Raw genomic sequence first — 12,177 nt, forward strand, 5'->3', positions numbered from 1 at the left:
TGTCTGCCTTGAGGAAGTGAGGGCTTCAAGGCAGGAGGGAGCCTGGGACCTGGGACCTGCAGGGTGATCTGACCACAAAAACAGGGAGGAGGGAGCAGCTGGGACCACTGCAGGAATGTACCACCCTGGGCAGGAGCTCCCAGCCATGAGACTAGACAGGCAGGGCCTGGTAATTTCCCCCAGGACACCATCCTGGGGCAGACCAGGTGAGCAATCCCCCTGTGTGACTCACCAAGGCCACCTGGGAGGCTCTGACACACAGGATGTGGCCAGAAGCCTGAGAAGAGAGAGGAAGGGAAGGAGGGAGGGAGGGAGAGAAAAAAGGAGGGAGAGAGGCAGGAAGGGAGCAAGGGAGAAAGGCTAATTTGGTCCCTCCCAAGGATAAGAGTTCACATCTGTCCCTCTTTCCATCTTGCTGAGTAACATTCAATTCGTCTTAAGGGAGACTCAATTATCCAACCTCTTCAGTAACTGACAAGCTTCGTGCCATACACAAATCCTGACCAGCCACAAGCTGATGCCAGCACAAGCAGAATGAGGCTGAGGGCAGAGCCCTGTGGCTCCTCAGCAGACACCCAGCACCAGATGTTACAAACAAGCCATTTTGCAGCATCTCCGCGAGTGCCGCCCAGCTGCCCTCCCTGGCTTCCTACCTTTCGGCCTGCCTCGTTATTGTGCAAGTTCATGAGAGTCCGGGCATTCTGCTTGATCTCCCGGGCATCCACAAAGACCTTGGCGAAGCCGATGCCGTAGCGGATGTCGGCAGAGCAGCCACCCCACTTCCAGCCCTCGTCCCGGTGGTACTGGCCTTGCTTCTCTTTGTCACAGCCACAGTCGCTCAGGTTGCCCTGGGTACAGGCAGCTGTGATGGCGTGGGCCACGCCGGCGGCAATGATGGCGTAGGTGAATGCAGCCTCCCGGCTCCCTGTGAGGAGGAGAGAAGAGGAGACAAATTGGGGTCAGGTCCCAGGCATCTGAGAGGAGGCTGGGCCTGACTAAAGAGTGAGGCTGAGCTCAATGCAATGGCTCTCCAAAGCTCGACTGAGTACCCGTTCCTAACTTCCAACAAAGCTCCCTCTTAGGGTGATGAGCTGAGCACCTCCCATTACGCACACATCCATTCAACTCCAGAACCTGGGGAGTCAACTGGGCAGTAAAGGAGGAAGGTATGTGGGCTGGTTGCCCAGGATCTTGAAGGCCAGATGTGGGGGACCCCTCTAGCCCATCAGTCCCCACTCCCCACTCCCGAGCACACTTGATGTAACCATGTAGCCTGCACACGTGCATAAAGCTCACAGCATCGTAAAGCAGCGTTTCCCCAACACCCACAGAGGGCACTGGCTCTGGGGCCAGAAGGCCTGAGTTTAAATCCCAGGAACATCAATCCCTGGCTCTGTGACTATTGGTCAACGACTACTCCTCCCTGAGCCTCAGTCTCTCTGGCTGTAAAATGGGGACATATCATTGGTACCTTTCTCATGGCAATGAGGGAGAACAAGAGTTTGTCCATGGAAAGCTCTTGGCCCCATGTTTCGTTCATGGAACCTGACTGCACCCCACCTCTTGTTTTTGTGGCCACTACTACTCCTTCTGTGTGTCAACTGCTATTTCAGATGTCCATCCCCTCCCTTCGTCTGTGGCCCCCTCACTGGACTGTGAGTGTCTCCAGTGGAGGGGCAGGGTCCTGAGCATCTGGGGGGCAGTAGACAGCGTGGGACAGGCAGTCACTCAGAGCTGGCCTAAATATGGTGCTGCCACCTCGCCTCTTAGCCTCTTAGCCTCTCTGGGCCTCAGTCTCCTCACCTGCAAAATGGGTTCAAGGACTATGTCTGCTTTACAGGGTGAAGACTGACCAAAGCAACCTATGGGAAGCCCTGTGTGTGGTATAAGCCCTGAGGAGCACTGGGCAAGTTCACTGTCATGGAGCCTGGGTGGGTTTCAGGGAAGGCACCTGGAAGAAGAGGCCCTGGAACCCAGAGCACGCAAAGGGGGGCCAGAGAAGGTGTTTCAGAATGCCAGGATGGAGACGGCTTAAGCAGTAAGTGAGGAGGTGGATGACTTGCTCCAAGTTGCTTCCAGCCTCAGGTCACTCTGTCCCATGCTCAGGGAGGTCCTTCCCCACCCACCTTCTCATTCGCCTTGGGACCTCCCTCCCTAGGAGGGGGAGACAAACACAAACAACTTGTCCCCCTACCCCATCGCTGCCCTCCCACCCTGCAGAAGGTAGGCCTGTCCACCTGCTGGACTGGACAGCTTCCCCATGCCAAGGCTGGCTTTGCCATGGCGTGCCATGCCAGCCCACCCATGGCGTCCCTGCTAACACAGAGGCTCTGGAGCCAGAATGCTTGGGCTCAAGTCCCAGCTCTGCCACTTACTGACTGGGACTTGGGCGAGCTCCTTCTCCTCTCCCCACCTCAGTCTGGAGAGTGCCAGTGCCTACCTGACAGGAGCTGCTGAGAAGGTACAGGAGAAGGGGGCATGTCAAATGCAGAAATGCATAGCCAGTGCCTGGCTCCACAAACATGAAACTTGGCACCAAGGGGAATGGAGCCCCTAGGGAACTCAGCTCAACTTTGGGGACCAGGAAAGGATATTATTTTAGCACCTACTGGGCTTGCAACTCTCTGCATTTGTCATTTCCTTAGTACTAGAAAACATCTCTGAGGGGGCCAGGCATGGTGGTTCATGCCTGTAATCCCAGCACTTCGGGAGGCTGAGGTGGGCAGATCACTTTAGCTCAGGAGTTCGAGACCAGCCTGGCCAACATGGTGAAACTCTGTCTTTGCTAAAAATACAAAAATTAGCTGGGCGTGGTGACACATGTAATCCCAGCTACTTGGGAGACTGAGGCAGGAGAATTGCTTGAACCTGGGAGGTGGAGGTTGCAGTGAACCAAGACTGTGCCACTGCACTCCATCCTGGGTGACAGAGCGAAACTCCATGAAGAAGAAGAAGAAGGAGAAGGAGAAGGAGAAGGAGAAGGAGAAGGAGAAGGAGAAGGAGAAGAAGGAGAAGGAGAAGGAGAAGGAGAAGGAGAAGGAGAAGGAGAAGGAGAAGGAGAAGGAGAAGGAGAAGGAGAAGGAGAAGGAGAAGGAGAAGGAAGAAAACATCTCTGAGTAACACATGCCCATCAGAGGGACTAGCACAGGGCAGAAAGGACAGGGGAGCCATGGGGCACAGGCACAGGCTCGACTTCTGGTCCAGCAATAAAACACAACAATGCTTTTGCTGCATGAAATCAAGAAATGCTGTGTAAGATCTGCATGCTGGCCGGGCCACAGGAGGACAAGGGAAGCTGTCTCAGCCGCAGGTTGAAGACAGAACTGCCAGCAAGATAGGTGGGAATAGACGCATGTTGCTGAGCTCTGCCAAGGAGGGAGCTTTGGGATTAAGCCCATGAGGTGTCAGGAGACCAGGCTTTGAGTGCTGCTGAGGCAGGGCCTTGGAAAAGAGATAGAGCCTCATGGATAGATCCTCGGGCAAAGAAACGGCAGACAGACAGGAAAAGTCTGCACCTGTCCCCACCCTCCAGCAAAGTTAGACAGGCAGGCAGGTCCACACCAGCCAGCGCAGGAGGTGGGCAGGCGGGGTTGGAGGAAGCCAGAATCTCCCGGAAATCAATCGCCACTTCCTGCATTTGCATAGATTTGAGGCTCAAATATATCCCCCTGCATGCTCCAAGGGCTCCAAGGCAAGTGGGAAGACTCACCCCTGGTCCAGTGATTCCCCGGGACCCTAGAGGAGCAAAGAGAAAGCTCTCCAAGCCCAGGTACCAGCTCACACTCGAGAGTGTCAAACTCACAAGAAAACCAAACCCTCAGGGAGACAGTCAATATCAAGAATAGACCCTCAAGGACATGAGATAAAAGGACAATCAAATGGATGGCAGGGAAGAAATCTGTTCCACTGCTTTCTAGCTGTGTGACCTTGGGTGAGTCACCTAACCTCTCTGTGCTCCAGTTCCCCCACTGTAAAATGTGATGATAAAAATTAACACTGGTAGAGCACTTAGCACAGAGGTTGGCATGAGAAAGTGGCCCCAAATGCTCCAATTATAACAATTCTTATCTATGATGGAGGTAACAAGTCTCTACAAGTACAAGAGGGCTGAGAGGTAAGGAGTAGGGCTTTTCATTTACAATTGAAGACACAAAGGCTTTTGGCTTGCCTGGGACACCCAACATGTGGGCAGCAGAGCTGAGCTGCAGACCCGGCCTCTGGGCACCCCATATAGACCAAGAACTGCCCCCAGGGATGAAATGATTCCCAGGTGCAGTGGGCAGGCACCACCGGCAGGCTCCAGCCATTGACGGGAGACTGTGTCCTCTTTATCAGACCAAGAATGGAGTGTGCGAATTGAGGCGGGGCAGAGAGCCTGGCCTGTCCTCAAAGACTGGCCCCTCTCCCTTGGCTTCTCCCTGGGGGAGGGGCAGGTGGCAGAGGAGGGGGCTGCCAGCCCAAGACTCCTGTGGTAATTTCGTGTGTCCTCTGCTCTACAGCCTAGTGGTGACCGTCCCTGGGTCTCTCAGTCTCTGGAGCAGTGCATGATGGTGCAGATGGTGAGAAATGGACAGCTAACCGCTGACGGCTTCCACCCACTCATCCTTTCCATCCCACCCCTGAGTTGGGAAGGGCAGCTGCACCTTGGGGCGCATTTCACCCCCCGAGCTCCAGATGGACAGCTTTCTTCCCCACAGCCCAGAGTGAGGTCTTATCAAGTGCCATGGCCTTCCCCTCCCTACCAAGCTGGGCTTCCTCAGCACCCACTGACCCTGAGAAGTGAAGGCTGTAGTCAAGGCGCCGATGAGGGCCAGTCATTCTTGGCTTCAGAGCTTTCAAGGACCCAGGTACTGGCTGGTAAAGTCCAATCCTTCTGGATGTGGAAGAGTCACTTTTGACTCTTGCCATTAACTTTGACGTTGGCCTTACCCGCCCACATTAGACTGGGATGATCCAATCCCACTCCACCCCCACACTACCATGGAGGAAACTATCCTGAGCATCCAGCTGGCAGTGTGACTAATGTCAGGGCTGTTAACCTCTTTGACCCTTCATCGCTTCCTCTGTGAAATGGGTACAATTACACAGCATCTATGTGTCTAAGTGAACTGAATTACAAAACAAGGGGTGCTGAGCAGTGCTGAGCACAGTGCCTGGCATGCCGCGAGTGCTCAGTAAACATCAGCCATTGCGTTGCGGTTTTGTTGTTGTTACTGTCACTGAGTCCCATTTCACAATGTCCTGAAGGTCACAACAGAGAGGCAAGTATGTGAGGCTGATCTAGTGTTTGTCTGCCCAGCCAAATTTAAGGTTTACAAGATGACAGGGACCATATCTGTCACTCCCACTGTCTCCAACCTCCTCCAAAATGTGTGAGGGGTGAGACAGACCTGAGTCCTAATTTCAACCCTGCCAAAACTGTGTGACCTTGGGCAAGTCACTTAACCTCTCTGAGCCTCCATTTCCTCATCTGTTATTAGCACCTACCCTGTAGGAAGAGGTAGACATCACCTGGCACCTAGCAGGTACTTAAACAAATAGTAGTGAGCATTAAAATTATAATAATTGATGAAATTATAGGTGCCACTGGGTGGTACAGAGAGGAACTTGCCCTGCATCTGTTTTATCCATGGCCCTTATTGCTCCCTGCCATTTTAGACTTAGCTGCTGATTATCTGTTCCCCATACCAGCCCTACCACCATGACCCCTGCCCCTCTAGGATATAATTGCTTTGAAGATAAGCACTTTGTCATGGCCCTTGCTGTGTCCTTGGGGCCTGGCACACAGTAGGTACCCAGTAAATAGCAGTGGAATGAATAAATGAATGAAAGAAAGCTCTGATTTGGTCTCCACAGACTGTGTGCCTTCAACCACATGGTCTTTCTTGGGTGCTTTTTGTTTGCCAGACTCCATGCTCAGCACTTTAGAAGAGGATGCCCATCTATTCCCTAGGAAAACAACCCTCAAGGGATGTAATAACAGCCTTTCTGTTTTACAGATGGGAGAACTGAGGCTCCAAGAGGATCCAACCAGGCAAGTGTGGAACCTGTGATAAACTCCAGCCCCTTATAGCCCATCTCCTAGCCCATTCATCAAAACAAGACTGCCCCAAGGCATCAGCACAGAGTTAGCCAGACACTTGGGTTTTTTTTTAAGGAAGATGGGAAAGAGTAGACAGAAGGTAACATTTGTTGGGCACCTACTAGGTTCCGGACCCATGCTTGGTCCTCTGTGAAGTGTTTCACAACATTCCCCAGTGTAGATGTCATTCCCCATGGTTTTACAGTTGAGGAAATGGAGGCTCTGAGTTAGAGTGATTTGCTGAGGTCACCCAGCTAGAAACTGACCAGAACTGGGATTCAAGGCCCAAGTTGGGCAGTGTCCTTCCTCAGCCCCACCCCAGCTCCCTTCCTGGCCCACCAGTGCATGGAAACCCCAAGGTTAGAGATTCTTCTGGCTTAAGACATCAACTCTTGTCAGAATGCACTTACTTCTAAAATGAGATGGCATTCAGTTGTTATCAATTAAAACTTATCAATAAATAATTTATCAAAACCATTCAAATCAGATGGCTTGCTGAGCTGAGAACAGGGTTTGATGGTAGAAAGTAGAAAAGCCCCCTGGAATCTTAAAATAAATCTCAGACTCCATCCATGTCTGCCTCCTTTATTCATCCTAGGTAAGGTAGGGAAACTGAGGCTTGGGGAGATGAGGTGACTTGCCCAGGAAGAGTTAGGATGCAAATCTGGAGGTCACCTGCTGTGCCTAACCACTCCAGAGAACTCCCTTGGACCCTGGTCATGCTCACTGCTCCGAGAACAGCCCTTCTCTCAGCTGTATGGGGAAGCCCTTTCATTCAGGTGGGTAATTTCCCGAATGCCATCTCATTTATCTTAGGAGATATCTGCAAGGGTGGTCTGTTCTATTGCTGTGGAAATGGGATGAGATCATATGTCCAATGACATATAGTACATAAAAAGCTGAGCAAAGACATACAAAATGTTTCTTATTCACCAGGCTCTGTTCTAAGCCCTCAATATAGATCTACAATATATGGCAACAACGTGTGAGGTGGGGGCCGCTATTATCTCCATTTTACAGATGCGGAAACTGAGGCCCATGTGATACAACCTGTAAGGATTCAAACTCGTACAGCTGGCCCCAGAGTTTGACCCACTCCCTTGCCTCAAGGTCTTGATAACCATTCCAGTCCTACTGACTCCAGGCCTACATTCTTGCTCAGATCATCCATGTGGAGCCTGTGAGTGAACCCTGGGCTTGGCCACCATGGCCTGTGTGCCCTCCAGGATCAGATCCTCCACCCCCGGCAGTGGGGACAGCCTGCTGTGAAGGACCTGCCTCTCCCTCCTGCCCAGGAGCAGAGGAAGAACCTCCCTCAAATCCTGCCCTCCCCTCCATCTCCCTGAGCAAGCCGTTTGTTCCTTCACTCATCAGATATTTTTTGAGCATCTACTATGTGCCAGGCACTGTTCTAGGGCATGAGGAAACTCAGATGAGGAGTTCAGACATGGCTTTGCCTTCGTAGGACAGGCAGTAGGATCATGCCACTCCGTGGCAGCCGAGGACTTTGAAGAAGGTGACACAGGGCAGTGATGGGAGTCGGGGACATCTGGGGTGGTGCCTTGAGTGGGGAGGACATGAGGCTCTCTAGGGGCAAAGAAGGCATCAGGCCAAGGGGTAGCCTGAGTGATGGCCCTGGTGTGGTGTGGTCAGCTAGTGGCGGGAGCAGGTGAGCCAGGGCGGCACCGGAGGAGGTGAGGCTGTGGGCGGGTGTGGATTCTGCCAGCCCTTCCTCTCCCCAGAATCAGAGAAGAGATTCCTAGAGCCACAGAAACAAAGCCAGGGGGCTCCTACTGGAATGACAGCTTCAAGGAGAATGGGAGACTTGCTCAAGGTCACCAGTGACTCAGCAAGACCAGAAGATCCCCTGGCTCCCTCACCTCCCCCACGCCCTCCTTACCTCTCAATCCACCCACATCTCCAGGTAAAGTTTTCATCCAGAAGCCCAGAGACCTTCCCTCCTGGGATATCCCAGGTGACTTCAGCTCAGAACTCAGATAAGACAAAACCCGTCAGTCCCTCCTGTCTACTTCTCATTCACTGGGGGAGCCCCAAGCAAGGACTCTGCCTCTCTGAGTCTCAGCTTCCCCATCTGTGAAGTGGGAACCCTTAGGAGGACATTGCCAAGTTGTGAAAATTAAATGAGACCTCTGTGGAATGAAGCCTCTATGGAGCTCCCAGAAGGTGCTGGATAAAGAACGATACATATTATCACTGAGATGAAAATGGGGAGCCCAGCTGACGCCCTCTGTGGTTCCAGCTCCATAACGATCCCAGCGGGTACAGAGGAAATAAACTGATGTCCAAGCCTGCCCAAAAGATTCCATTCCACCGCCCTGTGCAGCCACTGTAAATGGTTTGCACCGGAATATTATCTGGGTGTATTTACGGTATCTTACTGGAAACCACAAAGTGCATTGTATTTTTTTTTCTTTTGCTATTTAAAGCCAATGGGTCAGAGAGCAAGCAATCTGCAGTGACACAAGCTGAAATATATGATTTGGAAAATATACAGATGGAAAAAGGTTGCGCTTGCCAGCCCCGTGGCATGGCAGTTCATAGCCCCTCTGGGCTCAGAATGCCACATGGGGCTGTCTCATCAAGAGGAACCAGGGAGCCTCTCAATGAATAACTGGAAGATTTGGGGGTGCAGGGAGCCATGTCTGGGTGGAGCTTGGTAAGGTAACAGGCCCACAGCTAGGGAAACTGGGGAGGGGTGTGCGCAAGCCCCAGCCTCTGTCTTTCTCCATCCAAAGGTCTCTCTTCCCACTGAGCAAGGCCAGAGCACACTGCCGACCACTTGCCAATGGTCAGCATGTACTCCTTCTTGGCTTCACGCCTTTGCACATGCTGTTCCCTCAGACTGCAATTGTCTTTCTTATTCCATCTGCCTGCTAAGCGGCAGTGAATGTAGCCCAGGAGGTTTTAAAGCAGAGCCCTGGAGGTGGATAAATCTGGGTTCACGTCCTGACTCCCTCTTCCTGGCAGCGGGACCCTGAATGAATTAGCTCACCTCTCAAGGCCTCAGTTTCCTTATTTGTAAAGTGGGAATACAAAATGTCTACCTCCCAGGGTTGTGGAGAGGATGAAATAAGCCAATGCACATGACAAGCTCAGCCCGCACTTGGTAAGGGATCAATAAACAGTAGCTCTTACTAGATGCATTATTGGCTAGCACCATATCCATCAAGCCATGGCTCCCAAGTTCCCTACTCTGAGGGGCCTCCCAGATGTCCCCTCCCTCCACTTGTGGCCCAGCACCCTGTCCATCCTTACTTTGTATTGAATTGAATGATGAGTCTCTCGCCGCTAGGTTGTGGAGACCTGGATTATTTATCTGTGAAGCCTCAACAGTTGAATGAATGAATGAATGTGCATGTGAAAGCAAGTGTGTGTGTGTGTATGTGTACGTGTGTGTGTGTCTGCATGTTGCATGCGCACGCACGCCTGCCTGCCTGCCTGTCTACCATATGAAAGCTGGGAAGAGAACATTATAACAAAAGACTCATCTCAGAGAATAGTGTCAGGAGAGCTAAAACCCAGGATGAACTGAGGCTTGCAAAAAAAAATGCAAACGAGACAAAAAGTCCTTTGTTAGCTGCATTCTAAGCAAGAATAAGGAAAGAATAGGTCTTTTGCTTGGGCAAGATGGCGCATTGTTAAGAAATGGCAGAGAGAAAATGGAGCTGGCCCGCCCCTTGCTTCTGTCTCTCTCACTGGAAAGGTCTTCAGATCCATCCTTCTAAGCATTCACCAGCTCACCAGACATGTGTTGCACTCTCACAGCCCTAGATGGGTAAAATGATGGAGTCCTTTTTGCAGAGTGTGGGGATCCCCAGACATGGGACCCTCAGCCCAGGCAGTCACCTTAGCTGCTCAAGTCTGCCCAAGAGAAGTGGTGACAAATTCTACGGAGGCAGAAGCCCAGAAATGCATCACAGTTTCCCAGATTGTAGACAGAGGAGGGTGGACTCCAGGGGTTGACTCCTAGGTCATTTGTGCCCATCCCTGGAAAAATTCCGGCAGGGGGGTACCAAACAGGAGATCGTGAGCATGTGGAAAAGAATGCACCCATCCCCAGGAGCACATGGCGGGAAATCACCATTTCTTTGCCGATGATAATGCTGGAGACATAGCAACGTTCTGTGTGTGCAAAGAATTTGATTATCTTCCTACATCCTGTCTCTCCTCTGATTAAATACCTCTGACAACTTCCCCCCCAAGCAAACCCCCTGAGTCTGGTCCCAAAACCCTGCAGGATGCCTGGTCCCACCTCTTTCCCCAGCCTCTTCTACCCTCCCTACCCTACGCCCTGCAGTCCCTCGTGCCAATCCCTCGTGCCAAGCCACTCTGGATCCCAGGGCTCCTGTCTGCGTCGCCCTGCCAAGCCCTTCCTGCTGCCACTCCCCTTCCCCTCCTGGGTTGTGGACGGCCCCTACTTCAGGTGACCTGTGCAGGCAGCTTCTGTGCTCATCTCCCAGTGCTGTTTCTCTTCCACTAGATCCTCAAAGCAGCCCTGACTCCCCAGTTTGTCCTCACCAGAGAGCAAGTGCCCCAGATAGAGCCTGCACCCCAGCATTTACTGCAGAGATTCTAGTAAATATCTGTGGGATGAGGACGCGAATAAATAAGTGGACACACAAGTGGGGGAGTCTTATCCCATGAACATTTAACTTGCATAAATTGAACCAAATGTACCAGAAAAAAATTAAAATATTATATACTTATATTGTGAATATATAATCTTCATTCTATACACTGTGTTGTCGTATATACATTTTACATGTATGTGCATGCTTTCCTGTACTTGTATGGAAACTCAGGCATTCTGAATTTTATGCATGACTGAAGGGACTTTCAATGGTAATGTGGATTAGAATGGATTTCGCTGCCCATGGCAATGTCCGAAGCGAGGATGTGCCTCTTCTGTACCCTTGGGGAAAGATATGGAAATTGGTGGTGGGTGGATTATACTTTTTGGTAGATTCCAAGTTGACCTATAAACCACATTCTGAGTATGGTCAAGCTGTGAGGGTCTCCAGGGTGATATTCCCCAGTGTGTGTGCCCCTAAGAGCAGCTCCACTGGACAGTCAGTGAGTCCAAGGATGGAAATGAGTGGACCCTCCAGATTGAGTCAGCTCAAGCTGCTGTCTTATCTACAGGACGTTTCAGCACCTTTAATATGCCAGCAGGCACCCTGACTCTCCAGGAGTAGGGAGTATAACATGCTGAGTTCCCCCATTTTATTGCCCAAGGGAATGTCCTTTTCTCCCCACGGCAGCTGGCAGTAGGCAGCGGGTGGAGCCTGGGAACTGGTGATCTGCTGAGCAGACCCTGGGCACAGCTCCTCTTGAATTATGCCATAGGGGTCTTTCCTAGGCACTAGACCTGGGTCAACATTTTTATCCCATTTTGAGCCAATGCAGAGATGGACAGGATAGCTAACAGGATGGCTGATCAAATTGACATTAAAAAGATCTTGATGAGTGAGACTGCCCAGCTAGAATGGAGCTCAATGAAAATGTGCAGACATGAATGTGTAGTTTTGTATTTGGGATGAGAAGTGAACAGCCGTCACTCACACAACAGAGAAAATGGAGCACCTGCTGTGCATGAGGTGCTCCCCAGACCCGGCATTCAGAAGACAAACAAGGCCAGGCCTGTCCTCAAGGGTTCAGAGCAACTGGGGCCACACAAGGTAGAAAGGAGCTGGCCTGCCTGGGGGCCATACACTTCTTCACGTGTTCCACGAGGACCCAGTGTGTGCCAGTCCCCAGGACACATGCTGGTGGTCTGGGGAGAAGAGGATCAGCAGATCTGGGCTCCATGGAGCCTCATGATGGCAGAGAAGACTAATGTCAGATGGGTTCTTGCAAAAGTAAACAAAGTCACTACCAAAAGTGGTAAGTGCTGTAAAGACAACAGTGCAGGGTGCCCTGTCGGGGAAGGGTGGAGGGTGCTGTCTTGGGCAGGATGGTCCAGGAAGGCCTTCTGGAGGAGGTGGCCTTCGAGTGGAGACCTGCACATGCAGGAGAGGACAGGTTGCCCACCGTCACTCAGCTGCTTCTCCCAAATACCCTCTGTGCCATCTCCT

The 12,177-nt window shown here is 51.7% G+C and overlaps 1 protein-coding gene across 2 annotated transcripts in view; it reads right to left on the reverse strand.

The window, feature by feature from the left end:
• WNT7A (Wnt family member 7A) overlaps positions 1–12,177 on the reverse strand; it is a 61,264-nt gene that overhangs the window by 35,726 nt on the left and 13,361 nt on the right. For both annotated transcript variants that reach the window (XM_024245070.3, XM_054551259.2), the window contains exon 3: positions 654–925. In XM_024245070.3, the coding sequence (XP_024100838.1) occupies positions 654–925 (272 nt within the window). The remainder of the gene's footprint in view (positions 1–653; positions 926–12,177) is intronic.

Source organism: Pongo abelii, chromosome 2 (genome assembly GCF_028885655.2).
Source record: "Pongo abelii isolate AG06213 chromosome 2, NHGRI_mPonAbe1-v2.0_pri, whole genome shotgun sequence".
NCBI lineage: Eukaryota > Metazoa > Chordata > Mammalia > Primates > Hominidae > Pongo > Pongo abelii.